This window comes from Bos taurus, chromosome 21 (assembly GCF_002263795.3).
Source record: "Bos taurus isolate L1 Dominette 01449 registration number 42190680 breed Hereford chromosome 21, ARS-UCD2.0, whole genome shotgun sequence".
NCBI lineage: Eukaryota > Metazoa > Chordata > Mammalia > Artiodactyla > Bovidae > Bos > Bos taurus.
In genome coordinates this window covers 21,622,026-21,643,151 of record NC_037348.1, presented here as the reverse complement: position 1 = coordinate 21,643,151, position 21,126 = coordinate 21,622,026, and the positions used below count along the sequence as shown (strand labels likewise).

Here is a 21,126-nt window from a genome sequence, read left to right as displayed (position 1 = left end):
ATGGGATTTTCCAGGCAAGAGTACTGGAGTGGGTTGCCATTGCCTTCTCCAATACATTACTAATACATTTCAAATACTGGGAAAAATTAAAGGGTGTGCTGATAGCTAGACCATGAAGGAAGTTGTTTTAGACTAGAGTGATTAGGGAAGGCCTACGAAAGTAACATTTGACCTGAGACCTGAATGGTAAGGACCCAACCAAATAAAAATCTGGCCACAATGAACTAGTAAGTGCAAAAGCCTAAGATTAGCATTTATAATGGAGAACAAAAGATTTGAGCTAGTGAGCATTAAGATGCTAGGGGATGAGGTAAATTTAAAACATATCTAAGCTAGTAGTAAAAGCTTCTATTTTATTTATAGTCCCCTGGGGAAAGAGCGTCGTCAAATGGTGTGCAGGGTTAGAAATGCCTGTTGAAGCAGTCAAAGAGCATCTTGCTGCTCGAATATTCTCATGGCAAATTATTTTTAAAATCATGAAAATACTTATGTTTGTAAATTACTTGAAAGTGGCAGAGCAGTGACAAGGGCCTTGTGTGTCCACTGCTCTATTACCAGAACCTGGATTCCCTAACTTTGACTGGCATGTGATAGGGTCTTGCCCATTTATACCGAGCGAATGCTCCAGTTAACAGCAATCAGTGATATTATAATTGCTATTAATGACATCTGAAATGGCAACAAGATACATGAACAGACTATCAATGACAGGGTTGGGATATCTACGTCTCCATTAGAAAAACATTCTGCATACAGGTAAATTCTGACTAGCCTACTTTTGCTGGTAAATTGTTAAAGTGAGACACTGTTGAGAACTATCACTGGACTCTTAGGTTGCCTGAATATCTGTCTTTTGATAATCACTTTCTGGTGATTATCTGATTCATCAGATATTTCTCAAAGAATCAGTGAATTAACAGGAATCGTGCCAGGCAGTGCTGGACTCCAGGAATTTAAGAAGACTTAAGAGTGAGACCTGGGTTCAAGTCCCAGTGCTGCGCTGTCACGCACAGCAACAAGGCTGTGGGTAGATCCAAACACCCTGGATACCGAATTTGTAAAAGTCATCTACTATCTGTTCTTTTCTAGATCACAAGAGCCTTGTAAAAATCTGATAAAAACTGTAAAATAAGATTCTATTTAAGCTTTTGGAAGTCGCTGGAGATATGTTGCGAGCCTGTAAAGCCTGTGCCTGCCCTGTATTTTTTGTTTGGACAGACCCCCACATCCCGATCTTCAGGGCCCCGGCAACTGTAAGAGCAACTTAAGACTTACAGTGTTTAGGGTGTTTAGGGGAGGCTTAATGTCCAGTTTTTAAGTGTCAAAGTTTGTAACTAAGCAGGGCTGGTCAGCACAGAGCCCTCTGCTGGCGATACCTCTGGCTACATTTCTCTCCCAACATTTAGAGGCTCTGTTTTTCTTCCCTTTCCTTCCCAGGTAAGCAAACCCTCCCATTCCCACAGAGCACCAATTGAAACAGACTGCTTCATTTTGCTTTATTTTGCACATAATGAGGACAACCAATTGACTAAGCAGTTCCAGAACCGTCAAGTGTTCATTAATCAAGAAGTAAATGAGGTGAGAAAACAAACTTAATCTCCTCCCAAATATACTGCAAGTATCACAGAAACTTGTAACAACACATGCAATACAGGTTTTTCAGCACACACACAGCCCAAGGGAGAAGGGTGAATCCTGACGATGCATGTGGGTCAGAGCAGGGGCTGTGCTCCAGGAAGCTGGACTCTACCTGGCGGGTCACTGCCCTGCTCCCAGACACATCTGCCCTGTGAAGTCCTCTGCCCTTTGTCAGATTCAAACCTTTCATCCCACATTCCAGGCTCATGGTTCCCCCCCACTTCCAAGGTGGAAATCCACACACAGAAACCCAGGCTTCAGAACCAAATATACTCGCCCAGCTGTGTGTCACATGGCACATCTCCGGCTCAGATTCTGTACAGGAAGTTCCCATTGCTGTCAAAGAACTCTCGTCCCCTCTGCACGACTCTCTTGCTGAAGATCTGGTCACCTGCCTCCCCTGCCTTCAGCTCTTCCAGCCTCTTGTCACTGGGTAATCCATCACTGTCAATTCCTCTGGCGCCCCTACAAGTGCTGGTAGGGTGACCTGCAGCAACAGGCACAAAGTCCTTCCCCTCCTCCAGGCCCTGGACTCCTTTATTCCTTTCCGTCTGCCTCGTTGTTATATTTGTACTCTGAGTATTCAATTCAATAGCTTTCAAAGCTGTGCTGTGACCATGGCCTCTGGATGAGGCTTCATCCCCAGGAATCAGCAAAGAACCTGATACAGACTGGCCTGCAGAAAGCGGTTTGGAGGAATCTCCAGGGCCTGGGAGCTCCGGGATCGAACGGGCAAGTCCGATTTTCTTAAGCACTTTTTGATCCTGTTTCAGTTTCTGTTCCAATGTGGGTATGAACTTGCTTTTTAAAACCCTTCGGATCACATCGGTGCTGACATCAAAGCCTTCAGCCAATCTGGGAACTGACCAAGACTCTGAAAATTCCCTGTGTAAATACCTGTGAAAAAAAGAAGCAAATTTTCCATCTGTGAAGATTCTCCTATTAGAACAGTTAACAGATTATGTAACACTAGTGATAAATACATGAAAAGGAGGCTTGGAAAAACTGCAAACACAGTCTCTGTCTTGCACCACTAAATGTCTACAGCCAATTCTTCTGTGCTTACAGCAACACCCAACTACTTCTAGTCATTTAATGTCAACTGGATTCCTCTCACTGCATGACAGGCCCCAGTAAGATCCAGGGGATGCAAGACAGTCTTTCCCTTCAAAGAACATACAATCCAGACATGCCTGACAGTGCAGTGATGAAGACTCCGTGCTTCCAATGCAGGGAGCTTGAAGACGCAATGCAGGCAGGTATGAACCCTGGTTAGGGAAGTAAGATCCTGCATGCCCCAATAATGCAGCTAAAAAACAAAACAAAAAAATACCGCTGTGTTGATTGAATAATAAATTGATTATTCAATTGGCTACTAATAAATTAATTGATTGTATAATAAATACCCAGCCCAGGGCCTACCCCTAAACAGACATTCATTTAAAAAAAAACAAACAAACATACTATCTGGTGGTGGAGACAAATGTATTAACACCCAGCAAAACCAGCAACACTATGAAAAGGATCTCAGCAGAGGATGCTGAGAGAACCAGGGAGGGTGAGGCAGGGACAGGCTAGCACCACACCTGTTGGGCAGGCAGCCTAAGAATTCTTCAGGAAGTCCACCCTAGAGCTGGTCTGAAAACATGAGCAGTTGTAACAAGCTGGGAGAGAGGAGGAGAACAGGGGGTCAAAGGAACTGATGGTAGAACAGGCAGCAGGTGAAATACAAAGAAGCATACCACCTTTGTTGGGAAGAGTTCTATCTGTGTGACAGTGGGAGAAGGACAAAGACCATGTCTTGCTTAGGGATTCTGGAGTTTATCTCAGAGCAACAGTGAACAAAGGAAGAATTTTAAGCAGCAGAATGCCATGAGCAAATTTTCATTTTGAAGCTCAATCCAGTGATAATGAAACAGGGTGCAGTCATCAATTAGTATCCTTGAACTATAATCTGTATATTAATGAACAATAACCTGTAACTTGCTTTCACTGACCAAGCATGCTCTAACTGTTCCTGCAAAGTGCATACCCTCCCAGCTTCACAGCCTAGACAGTATCTCACACGATTCCTTTAACTGACCCCTGTAGACAACACTTCTGAACAGGAGTCAGAGTAGTGACAGTTGCTTAAGTTGCTGTTCAGGCCATGGGGCTAGTTTTGCCCAGCTCAAGCTAGTGGAGACCCCTGACCATTCAACTGGGCCTGTATGAGTGTCCAGTGAATGCCCTTTCATTGTCAAGGGGCAAAACCTCCATCCTGAGATTATGCTAATGCTGCCCATCATTTTCTGAATGTGCATTCCATGAAGAACCACATAACTCAAATACCCCTGTGCAGAGCTCCAATTACTTCACCTTTTTCTAACCATCAGCAACTTTTCCTGAAGCTTCAAACCACCCTGCTTCTCTTTTTTTAATATCTATTTATTTGACTACCCTGGGTCTTAGTTGTGGCACGCAGAATCTAGTTCCCCAACCAGGAACTGGACCCGGGTCCTCTGCATTGGGAGCGTGGAGTCTTAGCCACCAGGAAGTCCCCCTTGTTGCTTCTTTACCCCATAAATATTCTAACCCTCTCCTTCAGGGATGCTGATTTGAGATTTGTTCTCGTGTCTCCTTGCTTGGCTGCCTGTGAATAAACCCTTTCTCTGCTGCAGACCTCAAGGTTTCAGCACTGGCTTGCTGTGCATCAGGTAAACGAACATGGTTCAGTTACGTGGTTCAGTAACAGTAAATTTTGGCGCAAGACCAGAGGTGGAAAGACCAGGCAAGAGGCTGTCAGGAATTCAGGCAGTCTGAACTCAGGCAGGGGCAATGAGAGCAGGAGAGAGAGACCTGAGAAATACTTTAAGAAGGCCAAATAGGTGTACTTGGTAAGGAACTAAATACTGGGTTAAGAAATAGGTTGAGAGTCAGTATTTTTTGAGTAGGTGGTTGGTGGGAACATTCAGGGATATAGCAAAAATAGAAGAATGAAATTATCAGGGAACAATGATGAATTCTATTTTGTACATGTTGAGTTTGAGGAACTTGTGTGACAGCTAAACAGCGATGTCTAGTGCACAACTGACTACAGAGTTCAGAAGAACATGGCCTGGACATGAGAGAACTGGTAGTCATAAGCCAACAGCAGGAGGGGCTGAAGCCACCTGGCATCAGGTGGGGAAATATGCAAAATGAGATAAAAGACCCAGGGCACAACTGTCAAACTCTACAATACTTAAGGTATCGCAGGAAGAAGGGAAGCCCAGAGAGGAAACAGAAAACCAGTCCTACAAATAGAGGTGAGTGGTCCCCTGGGTCAAGACCATGTCTCATGTAGGGATTCTGGAGTTTATCTCAGAACAACAGTGAACCAACGAAGAATTTTTTCTTTTTTTTTTTTCCAACGAAGAATTTTAAGCAGCAGAACGCCATGAGCACATTATCATTGCTCAAAATTTTGAGGCTCAACCATCAAGTAGATTCCTTGAACTATAATCTGTATATTAATGAACAATAATAACCTGTAAGGGTCAAGGGAGAATTTCAAGAATGCAGACAAGGTCAAATGCTGAGAAGTATTAGACAAGCTAAAGTGTTGAGAGTCAGTTATGCCTAGCACTGAGGAAGTCACTGGTGTATCTGTGAGCAGTTTCATTGTCATGATGAAACAAACAAACAAAAACGAGAGCAGGGAGCCAGGAGGGAACTAGAGGAGGAGGGAGTGTAGAGCCAACTTGACAGTTGGGTTTCCTTTTTGCTTTTGTAATCCCAGTGACTGACTTAAGCTTTGCTTGCCAAGGCATGCACTTTGAAGGTGGCTGTTTTCAATAAACACACTGCCAGCCACACAACTAGATAAAAAGCCAGGCTCTAGCCACCCCACTGAGGCACCTTTGTTTTAGAGACCATGGTTGACTTCAATAATTAACCACTTGGGCCACTTGTTTTTTCTCTTCCTGTGCTTTAAATTCCCATTGAATTTGCCAATAATGAGTGAGCCCTCAAAACCCTACCCCCACACCCCTCCTCAAAAAAAACTCAGGCCCCAGTGTTCAAACCCAGTAAAAGTAGAACTCCAGGCCCTTGCAACTCTCTCTAGCCATGGCCTTGCTGTGCAGCCTCAGGTGGGCTGTGTAATTTTCAGGCCCTGTAAGTAATAAACGTTCACCCACCCCCAAAGTTGAGGTCACTTAAGGACATGTTGCAATCTTAAGACACAACAGCTGGCCCAGCCACAGCACTGGTTATTGATAGACTGAGCCCAGCACACAACTCGGACAAGTGGACAGAAAAATGTATCTGAGGAATTAGGCAGGGATTTGACCTAGAGCACCCAGAGGACTGGTCCTAGACAAGTGAAGGACTGCCACTTCCCCCTGTGATATGACTAGAGGACAAGACTGAAAGTGGAAGGTAAGAAGCAGTCCAAGAAGCTTTAATAATTTTTACCTAATGGCCTGATTTTTCTCTCAAATAAAAAGATTATTTAACGATCCCCAAAGGGGAGGTGACAGGTAAGAAGATGGAAGGGTTAAAAATGCTGGCATTCAAGACGAGAGGAAGCTGACAGAAGAGAGTTGTTGTAGGCTCATAAAATCTTGATCATCTCTATAAATCCCCCTGATTCTAAGTCTCAACTCCAGAATTATTCTGGTGAGAATGAAAAACGGAACATGACCTTCGGAAGACTATTTAGCAATATTTATCAAAATGCAAATTCATTTAGCTTTGGCTTCAGTAACCCTACTTCTGAGAATGTGTATAATGCTTCTGGCAGATATGGACATTGATGGGTACACAAGGTCATGCACTAGGGCACTATTTGTTACAGTGAGTGGGTGGGAACAATTCAAACGCCCACCATAAAAGACCAGTAATATAAACTACAATTTATTAAGCATCTACAAATGAGAATGAGGCGCTCTCTCTTGGGAAGTTGAAAGATCTTCGGAATATATTAAATGAACAAGTAAAGTGTAGAAAAGTTATTTATAAATTGTTTGAGACTACGAAAGTGAAAATAAAATTCTACATTCACATGGGCTTGCTTCTATGTGCAGAAGGAAACCTAGATAGTGACACAAGAAAACTATTAATATTTTAATAGTATTTCTATCCACAGGAGACTAGGAGGGTTAACACTTCTCAACACATACGCAGTTATACTGCTTTAATTTTGAGCCATATGTAATGCACTATGTATTCAAAACAAAAATCTTAATAGTCTTACCGGATCTGCTCCATGGCTTCCCACGTCAGGGTCCTGGGTGGGGCACCTGACGCCTCCATTTGCCTTCGAATTTTCTGGAACCGGATGGCTTTTTTCTGTCGTTTCAGGGCGCTGGGGGAGAGAACCAATGGCAGAAACCATGCATAGACGCTAGATGGGTGGTTTAAGAGCCTTGGGGTCAGTCACAGAGCGTCCAGCGCACTTCACTTTGCAAACACTACGTGGCCATGTCGGCCAGCCAGAACACCGCCCCAGAAGTCTAACACCAAGAACAGCAGCCCATAAGCTGTTGCTGAATTCTTCAGTCGGGTGATGAAATACGTCCTTGGTGAAAGGACCTGTGGTCCCAAAGGATCTAACACCTGCCCCTGCGTCCCTAAAAACGGGTGAGAAGGGCTGCTGCAGGACGCCCAGCGCCAACCGGGCGCGGACAAGGGCGCCCAGACCGAGGCCCTGCTTCAGGCTGAGGGCCCGGGAAGGAGTCGGTACCTCTCCACCTCCTGCAGTTCTCGCTCCTCCGGTTCCCAGTCGAAATCGGGGTCCGGCTCTCGGCTGGTAGAGCCCGGGATGGTCACCCTCCGGGTAGCAAACCCACTGCGAGCAACCGCTGCGCAGACACGCCCGCCCAGCAAAACGTTCGGGGAAAACGCCATGTTTACAAAAACCCCCTTCACGACCCACGGACTGGCAGCACCGGAAGCCAGGGACTGAACCGGAAGTACGCAGGGGGGGAAAGCTCGGGGACGTAGCGGTTCTTTCCGGCTTCAGGCTGAGGGCGTGGCTTTTGGGTTTAAACCGCTCGGTGGCCCAGCCCTCCCGATAATAACTACGGGGCGCGGGGAGGGCGAGTGTTTTCCCTGCAACTCCCGGAACCGGAATGAGGTAGAGGACGCTCCTACCAAACGCGATAAATTTTAAACACGAGCTCATTGGCCAAGAGACGCCCCTTTACCCTAAGGGCTGCCCAGGCCGGCTTGCCTCCGCCACGGTCACAGGAAGGGCGTCCCCTCAGCGGTTCTCTGATGGCGACAGCCCCGAGCTATGGGAACTGGACTCCTCTGGGAAACGGATTTCTTGTCGCCTGGATGACCTCTAGCCCAGGGCTGCACCCAGAGTACAGATTTAGCGGTAAATCCAGGCTAAGGTTTGAAGGACGGAGAAGACAAGTTGTTAAGTCAGCCTAACGAATTGATCCTTTTGAACTGTGGTGTTGGAGAAGACTCTTGCGAGTTCCTTGGACTGCAAGGAGATCAAACCAGTTAACCCTAAAGTTAATCAGCCCTGAATATTCATTGGAAGGACTGATCCTGAAGCTGAAACTCCAATACTTGGGCCACCTGATTCAAAGGACTGACTCACTGGAAAAGGCCCTGATGCTGGGAAAGATTGAAGGCGGGAGAAGAAGGGGACAACAGAAGATGAGGTGGTTGGATGGCATCACTGACTCGATGAACATGAGTCTGAGTAAGCTCCAGAAGTTGGTGATAGACAGGGAAGCCTGGCATGCTGCAGTCCACTGAGTCACAAAGAGTCGGACTTGACTGAGTGACTGAACTGAACGAGATCCAGGGGCTGGGAGCAAATTGCGAGAACCATCGTCAGAGTGAAAACTGCAACCCTAAATATCCTCTGATGCCCAGTCATTTGAGAGATGAGCTGGTGCTTCACTCTCATACTTGAAGTTGGTCAGACTGATGGCCAGGGTTCTGGAATGGAGGAAGAGCAGAAATCAGGGAGAGAGAGAAAAGGAACTGCGGTACCAGACACCCAGATGAAGAGACAGCCCACAGATTCATTTTCTCTAGAAGCCACTTAAAGGAAAGACCGTGCATGCTAAGTGGCTTCAGTCGTGTCCAACTGTTTTTGCAACATTATGGACTGTAGCCCTCCAGGCTCCTCTTTCGCTGGGATTCTCCAGGCAAGAATACTGGCATGGGTTGCCATGTCCTCCACCAATGGATGTTCCAGACTCAGGATCAAACCCATGTTTCCTGCATTGGCAGGCTGGTTCATTACCAGTAGCACCACCTGGGAAAGACCAGAATGATATAAATGTGCTGAAATTCTAAATTAAGCCAGCCCAAATGGTTCCGGATTTTATTGTACCAAAAGGCTAACGATCTCTTGTATTTCCTGTCCTCTTTCCCAGGCTAAAGGGAAAACTTTGGATTCCCCGCCCAACTGCAGAAGGGCAGAGGGTTACTCTCGAGCTGGGCAAGTGAGGGGGTCCAGGGGACAGTTACCTGTGTTTCTGCCTTCTCTTTCTCCTCCCAACTTCTAAGACATCTGGCTCAGCTGGGGTTACAATTTTCTTTGGTATTTTCTTGCGTACAGTGTATAAAGGAACTCCATTCCTAAATGTATTGTAGTCAGTCTTAGAGAGTGCCTGCAGAAAAGTATTAGAAGGGATGGCAGCTTCCCCTTTTACACACTCCTCCTCAGATTCCTCTTCTTCACTGTAGCCTTCCTCTGATTCACTGGCCTTCCAGGTATTCAGCTCCATCCTCTTAGATTCGGAGGGGAGAAGGATGGGGTAAGGACCTTCGTGGTGTTCTAAGGGGATGTTCCTTAAGGACAGAACAGTCCACTACAGAATGGGATGTTTTCCACTAGGTTTGGGGTCTGTGGCGGGGGGGCCTGTGCAATGTTAGATTTGCTGACAAGCCCCACTCATCCAGCATCACTCCATACAGCACTCTGGGGTGCAGGAGCTGAGCTGAGCTGGCCATGACCTGAGCTTTCTTTGTGATGGGCAATTGCTGGGAGCACTAGGGGTACCTTCACTTTGAAAAATAGAGCTGAAGACCTATGAGCCCTATCGGTGCTAGACTCAGCTGGTGGCTCATGATGGCCCTTTGGCAGGCTCCTGCTCTTTCCCAGGTTTTGTTGGGCCTCTGGGACCTCCTCCTTGCTCCTGGAGCTGGCAGTGGAAGCGCAATCAAGTGCACTGCGCTCTAAAGTGGATTCTTGCCACAGCTGACCCAGTGCATGACAGGACTTATCCTTCTTTTTTCACACCAGTTCACACAAGTCCCACTCCCATCCTTTCCTGAACCCGCAGGCCAAGCCCCTGGAATTAGGCCACCTCAGTGTTCAGGACGAATATCTGCTTGCCTTCCTTCAGTGCTTCTAGTAACCACATCTTGGACGGTCTCGGCACTTGGGAGGGACAGCTGTGATTAGCACACATGCCCTTCATGTGCTCATCAGACTGCTCCTTCACCATCGCCATCTCTTCCTGAGGTGCGCCCACTCTGACTTCTGATTGCCACTTCCACCAAACTCAGCCCAAATTTGTCACTTTAAGATTTTACCATGTGCCTACATCTAAAGGTCACTTACAATTTTTCTGTCCTTTAAAAAGACATGGACATTTCCTGATTCCTAGATTTCTGGATCCTCCTTCAGTATATGATACTCTATTACCTCCTCCTTAAAATGTTTTGGAGTCCCTTGCCTAGCAGGACGCACTTTTCTCACTATTTAGACAAACATTTTGTTCTAGTACCTAAACTATCATCATTGCTTGCCTGAATTGCCAGCATTCAGCAGGATCTTAACTGGATTCCCTGTCTTCCCTCCTTGATCCATCCATCCATCCATCACAGCTAAAATGCAAATTTGTTACCCCTCAATTTAAAACTCTCCAAGGTTTCCCATTAGCTCAAGTCCAACACCCCTTAGGACAAGAGACCCTCCATCAAAAAAGAAGAAACAAACATACAAACAAACAAAAAGCAAGCAAAGAGGTGGAGAGGCCCTGAGCTGGATCACCCCTTCTTACATTCCTACTGTGCTCAAAGCCCAGGGCCCTGGGTACAAAGCAGCTCCTAAGTGTTCCATATTTAAGCTTAGAAAAGGCTTCCATAAATCCCTTTCTTGACAATTGACAAAGTATACATGGCTAAGAAGTACCATCATAAAGAAAACCTATCTTTTAATTTTTATGTAAAGATTTGGGGCCAGAAGAAGGCTTTCCTCTGACTATCAGCCCTAAGGGAAAGCTGGGGAAATCCTGGTGTTTGGACTCACCACCTTAGGCACTCAAAGTCCACTTTGCTATAATGGTCACTGCATTCCCTTCAGAGAGTAAGAAAGCAAAATAAGTGGTGTTTCTAGAGCCTGTATTTGCAAAGGCTTGTAGAGAGAGGCACTGAGCTAAAATTACTGCAATTGCCAAAAACAGGCATGTTGAGGGTGACCAAAATGTTGAGGAATTTCGAGGTTAAACTTTCTTATGAAATGGGTTGTGATGCATATTCTGCCTCATCTCAAGACTTTATTAACATGATGGTCACAGGTGCACAGCCCCAGCTCAGCTTCATGGTGTCTTGACTGCCTGTGTCGCCGTCCTGACTCCACTACTTTTGAGCTACCTGATCTTGGGTTACTGAACTTCTGTCAGCCTCCATCTCATCTGCTAAATGTGGCTATTCAAAGGACCTGCAACGCTCAAGTTGTGAGGACACCTTGTTCTCACATGAAATAATGTATGTGAAGAACACTTAGCTCAGCATTCGGGCTGGAGGAAAATTCGAGGTGCCCAGGTAGGCAAAATATGTCCTACAAATACAGTATATGGATGGAGGGGATGAATACAGGAGCAGAATGAAGAAACAACTCAGTGGTGGGCAGAGGCAGAACCAGCAGAGGCAAGAATAGAATAAGGGATAAACTATCACTTTGCTAACACTTAAAGAAAAGTCAGCATAGAGTCAGGAGCCTGTAACTCCTGCACATACTCCCTTCTTAGTAACAGGTTTGACATCCCTGGGGCTTGTCCAAGAAGCAAGGTGAAAAGCAGCAGATACATCCAAGAGGGCTCATTCATGCCATTTATTCCAACAATCACCCTCTTTAAAGAGACACTTACCGGTTCTTTATCCCTCCCCTTATGCTGAAACCAGTTAGAAGGCATTCATGAATGTGCCCACAGCACCACGATGGACAGTTCTCCGGATCAGTTAGAATAAATACTGCTGGGAGGATTACTCTTCCTCCCGGGCTATCAAGGCCACCAGTGCCGCCCGCACGTCTTCTGCCTGGGCTGGGGGCAGCAGACATTCTCTGATGAGGGCCAGAGCTGCCGCCTCGGTCAGGCTGCTGAAGTCTTGGGCCGTTTTGACCGGGAGGTGCCCAGCCAGTTCACAGAGGGCAACGTTGAATGCCTCACCTTCCTTTATCCCAAAGCTGGGCTTCCGGGGCCACAGAATGACCCGGACTCCCGAGAGAGCTGAGGAAGATGTCGCCTTTCCAGGTGGGGCCCCCCGAGTGACAAACAAGTTATGCGCAATCTCACAGTCAGTCAGGTAGTCAGTGGCACGACACACCCTGCTTATCAAGGCTTCCAAGTCAGGTCCTGGCCTACTGGTGTAAAAGAGGAAGCCAGGAGCTGGGAGGGCCTGGAGCACATGCAGACGGCCCCGAGGGTCCAGGGGTTCACTGGGGGCCCCCTCCACGGGTAGCCGGTGGGCCAGGTAGTAGCCATGCAGGTGGAGGTGGTTCACTGAGGCCAGGCCACCCAGGCTGTTGAAGCCCACACGGAAGCCTGGGTGTGAGCTCAGCAGTACAGCCTCGACCCCGGCCCGCAGCGCCCCAGGCAGCAGGCGCTGGGGGAGCCCTCGGGCAGGTTCGGGCACCAGCAGCACGTGGCCCCACTCCAAGGGGCTGACGTTGATCACCACCAGGATGTCCTCTTGCTGGACAGTGCCGGAGCAATCCTGCTTCCGGTGCAGACGAAAAAGGACCTCTCCTGGCCGGATCTGGTTGAAGTTAAACTGTTCGGGGTCAAACTCCTGCCTCACGCTCTTGATGTTCTGGGGGCACCTTCTCTGCACACCTCGCTCCACGTTCAGCTGAGCCACAAAACCCACGGTCCCAGGGAGGGTTTGGGTCGGCAGCTCCCCCAGTGGGTAGCGGAACAGCCCCAGCTCCATCCGCTGCCTCCAGGCTGAGCAGAGGGCAGAGTCAAAGTGAGACAGTGGCGGCGTGTTCAGGAGGCTGAGCGCGCCCCTTGGCCACTGAACCCCTTCCATCATGAGTTCCTCCTGCTCATAGACAAAGTCAGGAATGCCCTGCCCTTCCCAGTCCTCCTTGTTTGGAGGCAGCAAATAGGAAGTTTCATTTGAAGCATGTGGAATAGCCATGGGGCTGACCTGAAACAATCATAAGGTGAAAAATACATGATGCCATCCCATTTCTAAAGATTTTTTAATAATAAATTCACTACTTTTTACTTATGTATTTTTATTTTTTTAAATCTTTTTTGGGGGTTTCCCTGGTGGCTCAGATGGTGAAGAATCTGCCTGCAATGCAGGAAACCTGGGTTCCGTCCCTGGGACAGGAAGATATCTTGGAGAAGGAAATGGCAACCCACTCCAGTATGCTTGCCTGAGAATTCCATGGACAGGAGAGCCTGGTGGGCTACAGTCCATGGGGTTGCAAAGAGTCGGACACACTGAGCAACTAACACACACACAAAGTACTTTTATTTACTTATTTGGCCGTGTGGGGTCCTAGCTGCAGCACAAGCGGTTTTCCATCTTAGTTGTGGCGTGCGGGATCTTTAGTTGCGGCATGTGAGATTTTTATTTGTGTTATTTATTAATGTATTTGGCTGTGCCACTCAGCTTGCAGGATCAGTTAGTTCCTCGAGCAGGGACTGAACCTGGGCCATGGCGGTGAAAGCCCAGAATCCTAACCACTAGCCCACCAGGGAACTCCCCTATTTTAATTTTTAAATAAACTTTACTCTTTGTTCTAATTACAAAAGTAATATATGCTTTTGGTAAAATATCTTGAAAACACAGAAATCACTCATAATTCTATCACCTGCAGGTTAGCATACATTTTTGCTGAATTAAAGATATAAATTACATTCTTTCTCTTTCTAAAAATTACACATAATGAATAAATTTTCCTAATGGAGAAAAGAAATACAGATAAATTACAACACTTATTCCAATGCCCAGGGAAAAATCACAATTTATATATGTAGCTTCATATTCATATGTAGATAGATCTTGATTTTTTTTTTTGGCCATGCCATGAGGCATGCAGGATCTTAGTTCCCCAACCAGGGATCAAACTCATGCCCCCTGCATTGGGAGCACAGTCTTAACCACTGGATTACCCGGGAAGTCCTGGAACTTGTTTTTTTTTTTAACTGATCTTTAACTCTTGTACATTTAGGTTTTTCTGGCTTCTTACTACCATATACAGTGTTGTGATGGATATCCTGTGTATCTATCTTTGCAGATGCTTTTATTTTCATTTAAAATAAAATCTTAGTTGACCATGGGTTCAGAAGAGGCTCGTGGCTCAGGCTTTCAATACACAGTCTGGCAAACTGCCCTCCAGAAAACGGCACCAGAGCCCAGTGCCTGAGAGTGGCCACGGCTTCAAAGCTTACTACTCCTTTCACGGGAAGAGCGTTTCCACTGTTGTGCAGTAATTCCAAATGGCCATGCATACACCCACCTGGGTGAGGATGGCCAATCATAAGTGCCCAGGGCCAATCCTTTAAGGTGGAAACAGGTGTCAGTCTTCATCTCCACTGGGTCCCTGAAGCCCAGGGGACCAAAGGGGTCAGGGACATGACCTGCTGTTAGCCCACAGGGGACTTCAGAAGGAAGCTTACCTCAGTTGAGTCGCCTCAGCACAAGCTTGGGTACCCTCAGCTCTGCTGGTCCAGGAACTTTACATTAATAAAACAGAAAAACATGCAAAACAATGTTTTGTTAAAAGTCAAGCTGAGTTTAATGGGTATAGAATTTCAGTTTTGTAAGGTAAAAATATTCCAGAGATTGGCAACACAATAATGTGAATATACTTAATACTACTAAACTGTACACTCAGAGATGTTTAAGATGGTAACAGTACTGAACTGTACACTTAAGACATGGTTAAGATGGTAACACGACTGAACTGCACACTTAGAGATGGTTAAGATGGTAAAACTTTTGCATTTTTTACCACAGTAAACATTTTTTTTTAAACTTGAGCTTAAATTTTATACTTTAATTTACTAAGCATAAAAATTTATGCATAATTTACTAAGCATAAGTAAAATATAAAGTCTTAAATTATTTTATTAAAAGTGAGTCTAGGACACTTCTCCAAAGATATACAAATGGCCAACAAGCATATGAAAAGATGCTCAACATCACTAAGTAAGGAAATAAAATCAAAATCACAATAAGATACCACCTGACATTCTTTAGGATGGCTACTATCAAAAACAGAAAATAACAGGTGTTGGCAAGGATATGCAGAAATTGGACCCCTTAGACACTACTGGTGGGAATGTAAAGTGATACAGTTGCTATGGAAAACAGTAGAGCAGCTCCTCAAAAAAATAAAAATAAAATCACTATGTGATGCAGCAGTTCCACTTCTGGGGGTATATCCAAAACAACTGAAAGCAGGGTCTCAAAGAGGTATTTATACACCCGTGTTCAGGGCAACAGTAGCCAAGAGGTGGAAGCAACTTAAGTATCCATCAATAGATAAATGGATAAACAAGAGGTGGCCTATACAGGCAATGGAATGTTATTCAGCCTTAAAAAGAAGGCAATGCCAACACAGGCTACAACATGGATGAACCTTGAGGACTTTGTGCTAACTGAAATAAGCCAGGCACCAAAGGACAAGTTATTTATGATTCACTTATACAAGGGACCTAAAGTGCTCAAATTCTGGGATTTCCCTGGTGTCCAGGGGCTGCAACACTGCGCTCCCAATGCAGGATGCCCAGGCTGGGTCCCTGGTTGGGGAACTAGATCCCACATGCCACAGCTAAGACACAGTGCAACCAAATAAATAAATTAACTTAAAAAAAAAAACGCTCAAATTCATAGAGACAGAAAGCAGAATGGTGGTTTCCAAGGGCTGGGGGGAGGGGGAAAGGAGAAACTGTTGTTTAACGTGCGCAGAGTTTCAGTTTTGCAAGAAAAAAGTTCTGGAGACTGGGCTACCAAATAATGTGAATATACTTAATACTCCTGAACTATACACTCAGAAATGGTTAAGGTTTTAAAGTTTATGCTACACTTTTTTTTTAAACCGAATTTTTAAAATGTCAGGATGGTAAATTTCATGTTATGTGTATTTTGCCACAATTCAAAACAATTTAAGTGATTCTCAAAATAGATTTAAGAAATCCAACAATTTGCTGAATTAAACCTAAGTAGGATGTCATCACTGACTCAATGGACATGCATTTAAAAAAACTCCAGGAGATAGTGAAGGACAGGGAAGCCTGGCATGCTGCAGTCCACAGGGTGACAAAGAATTGGACACGACTGAGCGACTCAACAACATTCACTTAAGTGTCTCTCATTCATTCATTCAGAATCAACCCATTTCAATTCCACTGTTGACATTCTAGGGCATCTCTTCTGTGCACCCTGGTCCATGTTCTGCTGAGCCACAAAATCAAAGTATTTAGGAAGTAACTGCTGTGTATGAGGCAATGAAGACATGGTAGCAAATAAGGAGAACCAAGTCCATATCCTTAGGGAACTTACATCCTGGGATGAAGTTAGATGATAAGCAAAAGGAAAACATTAACTACCTGTGGTGAAAGCATTTTGTGGGAAACAAGTCATAAAACAGGGGGTGACTAAGCGGTGGGGTCAGGGCATCCCACTTCCATAAGAGGGATGTGACAGCTGAGCTAAGACAGGAAGGATAAGAAGAGGCCTACAATGAAGAGCTGAGTGTACTCCAGGCAAAAGAAACCCGAAGTCCAAGGCCACGAATCTTGCAGGCAGCTGGTTGGCCTGTTCTAGGAACAGAAAGGAGGCAATGTTACTGGGGTATGGCCGGCAAAGGGGAGAGGACCCCCCAACCAGTGAAGCTGGAGAGGAAAGCGGAGGCCAGATTAGCTGCAGGGCCTTATGCATCATGGACAGGAACTTGGATTCTATTCTAAATGGAGTAAGAAATCACTGGTAGGTTCTAAACAGAAGGATCATTTGGTATTTTACTTTTTGGCCACACCACACAGCATTCTGTGGAACTTCTCTGACCAAGGATTGAACCCAGGAAGTCCAGGACTGTCTGATATTTTATAAACTTTTTTCTGTTATGCGGAAAATGGATCGTAGGGGAGCAAAGGGGAAGCAGAGACCACTGTGGAGGCCACTCTGGTGGCCAAGTGAGCAGTGAGGTGACTGGACAACAAAGATGGCAACAGAGTTAGGAGGAGGTGGGGATATGGGTCATGTTTTAAAGACAGAACCAACAGGGCCTGCTGACAGGCTGACTACAAGACTAAGGGAAAAGGAAGAACTGGGAGTGACTCAGCTTCAGGAACCAGGCCCTGCAGTGGCATTTACAGAGATGGAGAGGGTGGAGATGGGGTGTGGGCAGGAACAGGTGACTAAAGGAAGGGAGAGATCAAAAGATCAGTTTTCACTACTGAATTTGAGATGTCGCCTGCGCATTCAAGAGAAGTGGTGCAGGCAGCTGGACAGTCAAACCTGGAGGTCAAGGTTGAAGTCTGGGCTAGAAATTTAGAATAACATTAAGTAAGACCCAGGGGCTAGGACCAAGAATCCAGAGCCAAGATGGTACCAAAAGACTAAAAATATGAGTAAAGATATATCAGTCAACAGAATCAATAAGAAGTGGGTATGGCTGTACTGATATTTAAGTGAAAGAATAGAAAGAAAGAATTGAAGTCGCTCAGTCGTGTTTGACTCTTTGCGACCCCATGGACTGTAGCCGGCCAGGATCCTGAGTCCTTGGGATTCTCCAGGCTCCAAGAAAACTGGAGTGGGTTTCCATTTCCTTCTCCAGGGGATCTTCCCAACCCAGGGATGGAACCCAGGTCTCCCACACTGCAGGCAGACTCTACCATCTGAGCCACCAGGGAAGATATTCAAGTGAACTAAGAGGCAAAAAAACTAGAAATAAAGAGGAATATTTGAGAATAACAAATCATAGTGACCAGGTGACAGGACTGAATCTTCATAGGAAAACCAGGAGGAAGGGAACACAGGTCCCAGGTCTCTACTCTGCCAGGCATGGGCTGGGGATTTTCCAAGTTTAATTAGGTGACCCTCACAACAAGCCTGTGTGGTGGGTATCATCCTGGCAGGAAGGTGAGAGATCTGATTTTGGAGGCTAACAAGATATTTGAATTCTGACTCTTCCATTCACTAGGGATGATGTGACTTTGAGCCCCTAGAACAAAACCCATTTCCACAGCATGGGCTCTGGGCTCTCAAGGCTTAGCTGTGCCTCCCCTCACCTCCTCTCAGACCACTCTTCCCCACACCTACTCTGCTCCTCACTCTTCCTAAACCTGTTCCTGCTCAAGGCTTTGGTGCTTTCTGTTCTTTCAGTCTAAAATACCCTTCTCCCAGAGTGTCTTCACACTCCTGTCTCATTTAAGCCTCACAGCAAACAGTACCACCTCAGACATGGGCTTCCCCGGTGGCTTAGGGAAGCAAACAGGAAACTGAGGTTCTATCCCTGGGACAGGAAGATCCCCCGAAGGAAACAGCAACCCATTCCAGTATTCTTGCCTGGGATATCCCATGGACAGAGGAGCCTGGCAGGCTACAGTTCATGGGGTCACAAAGAGTCGGACCTGACTTAGCAATTAAACCACCACCACCTCAGACACACCTTGGTGGCCACACCATCTAATGTCTCAAGGGAAAGAGGAAGAGGGAAATAATACGACAAGCAGGGAAAGAAATGTCTTGGAAAACAAACACCAGGAGCTATTTTTAAATCAGCCACTCAGTTTTATCACTGTTATCAAGGGTTCATTGAACACAGAAGGACAATATGTTAAGCAAGCTCACCAGGGACTGCTAAATGACTCAGAATGCTGATTTAATAATTTATAATGAGAAACATGGCAAAGAGCACAAAATGTTCTTGGTGGCTGGTTGTTATAGGCCTTCCTCCATACAAAAATTTACCAGGAAGCAAAATTATAATCAAAAGATTGTTCAATGAAGAAGGGTTCAAAGTCAAGTGAGGTGGCTGAGCAATCTTCATGACAGCTGGCCACTATGGCGGGGCAGTGTCAAGTCCCACACCTTCACCATGAAAAGATGCAGTCTCACCCTGAAGTCCAAGGATGTGCACTCACTGGTTGGTGTTCTGTCTTCTTAGCCTAGCAGAGGAGACACTGTGACAGCTTCTTGTTCGTTGAAAGTGCGACTTGCGATCCCATGGACTATCCAGTCAATGGAATTCTCCAGGCCAGAATATTGGAGTGGGTAGCCGTTCCCTTCTCCAGGGGATCTTCCCAACCCAGGGCTCAAATCCACGTCTCCTGCATTGCAGGCGGATTCTTTACCAGCTGAGTCACCAGGGAAGCCCAAGAATACTGGATTGAGTAGCCTGTCCCTTCTCCGGGGGATCATCCGACAGAAATCAAACCGGGGTCTCCTGCATTGCAGGCAGATTCTTGTTTGTTGCCTTTTATTAAATGAAGACCAACTCCTTCTTGGACAGGAGTCTACTGTCAAGAGACTACACTCCAGTCGCTTTGACTGGCTTTGGTGTTCCCACTGCTCTGTAGCCTCTACTTTCTGGAAGGTAATATTTCCACAGTGGTGGGACTCACAGGTTGATACAATGAGTCTTACTAAGTCATTCTCCAATGATCACCTTATCATTATTGAGTGCTGGGAAAATTAAAGTTACTCAGCAAAAGCATTCACTCAACAACTGCCACACCTTGTGTCTGAAAATCATGATTCCCACAGCTCCTCATGGAGCTTGCAGTCTAGCGGGAGAAAAAGACATTAATCCAATCATCACACGTGTAAATATAGATGGCAAACATGACAGACGCTGTCAAGGAAAGCACTGGATCCTCTGTGAGTGTAATATAGATCCTTAATCTAGTCTAGGAAATCAGGGAAGGATTCCCTGAGGATAAGATGGAAGAAGAATGGAGAACCCATAATGGCTGAAACCCAGAAAGCCTGAGGAGACTGGCAGAGAGAGAAAGAGAGGTTGAACTCGAATTATAGGGGGTTGGTTTCGGTATTTAACTCCTTAATGGTTTTAAACTGACATGCTCATATTTAGACTTTACAAAGATCAGCTAGTGGAATGAATTAAAAGAATCAAGAACTATATTTTGTCTGTTATACCGTATTAAAGTAGAAAACAACAATAAAAAAGAATGAATCTCACTATCTCCTCCACTCGGTAGCTTGTAACCCCTATCTTTCGGAATACTCATTCATGCATGCATCCAGTACAAACTGAGAGAGAACCGTGCATATGCCAAGCATTGTCTTAGGGGTTGAGAGGAGACAAGAGCAAATAGTTCGTTTCAATTCCTACTCCCCCAGTATGCAGTCTGGGAGCAGGTCACAGGGCAGCATGCAGGCTGGGGAGAGGAGTACAGCAGTGGGGATCCTTGAAAAGAGCCTTAGAATGGAGCCACCGCTTTTTAAAAGCTCGAGTCTAGACAAGTCTCTAGACTTGGTGGGTTCCATACCTAGGCTGGAAGATCCCCTGGAGGAGGGTATGGTAACCCACTCCAGTATTCTTGCCTAGAGAAGCCCCATGGACAGAGGAGCCTGGCAGGCTACAGTCCATGGGGCCGCAAAGAGTCGGACACGACTAAGCACGGAGGAGGGTATGGTAACACACACACACACACCCCACCCCCCCCACCCCCCACCCCCGTGAGCCTTTGTATTTCCCCCTTTGGAAAACGGTAACTCACCTTGCAGAGATTTAAGAATTGAAGCTAATTATGCACAGCGCTTGGGACCTGGTGGGCCCTCAATAAACAGCCTTAGCAGGCAGCAAGGTTATGGTTATTTCTGCAGACGTGACATGAGGGTTCCAAATAGTACGGCAGGTGACGAATGGCAACGTCCGGGTGGAAAAGCCCTCGATGGGCAGAGATGGCAGCCGACCGCCTCGGGCCACTCAGCGAGCCACGAGGTTTCTCGGTTATCCCGGCTCCAAACACTCTCCGGGCTCCGACCAAGGCCGCCACCCCCGACACCCCCGACACCTACTGCAGGTGAGGCGGACACACCGCGCGACTACCCCCAAACTCCTACCGGGGCCATCGCGGGGTCGTGGCGCCCTCAACGCATGCGCGGCCTGCACGCCAGCGCGCGAAGACTGCCCGGCCCGGCCCGCCCACCCTGGAGGCGGGGCCGTGGTGCCTGGGCCCCGCCCCGGAGCGTCCGGCCCCGCCCCGGGCCCCGCCTCCAGCTTGCCAGGGACCGCCCGGAGCCAGGAGCCAACCGGCCGAACCGGGCTGGGAACGC

The 21,126-nt window shown here is 46.5% G+C and overlaps 2 protein-coding genes across 6 annotated transcripts; both read right to left on the bottom strand.

Moving 5' to 3' along the window:
• Positions 1 to 1,482: 1,482 nt before the first annotated feature.
• NGRN (neugrin, neurite outgrowth associated) lies at positions 1,483 to 7,556 on the bottom strand. 2 transcript variants are annotated; one of them, NM_001045992.2, is given in 3 exon segments: positions 1,483 to 2,535; positions 6,857 to 6,967; positions 7,346 to 7,551. In NM_001045992.2, coding segments are annotated over 3 exon segments (864 nt in total). In that variant the 5' UTR covers positions 7,510 to 7,551; the 3' UTR covers positions 1,483 to 1,946.
• On the bottom strand, positions 6,911 to 20,949 carry GDPGP1 (GDP-D-glucose phosphorylase 1). 4 transcript variants are annotated; one of them, XR_009492049.1, is made up of 5 exons: positions 20,568 to 20,949; positions 14,496 to 14,552; positions 11,730 to 13,011; positions 9,100 to 9,242; positions 7,762 to 8,884 (listed from the first exon to the last, which is right to left on the bottom strand). XR_009492049.1 is itself a non-coding variant. In NM_001015629.1 (3 exon segments), a coding segment is annotated over 1 exon segment (1,158 nt). In that variant the 5' UTR covers positions 13,003 to 13,011; positions 14,496 to 14,552; positions 20,568 to 20,919; the 3' UTR covers positions 11,679 to 11,844.
• Positions 20,950 to 21,126: the final 177 nt, after the last annotated feature.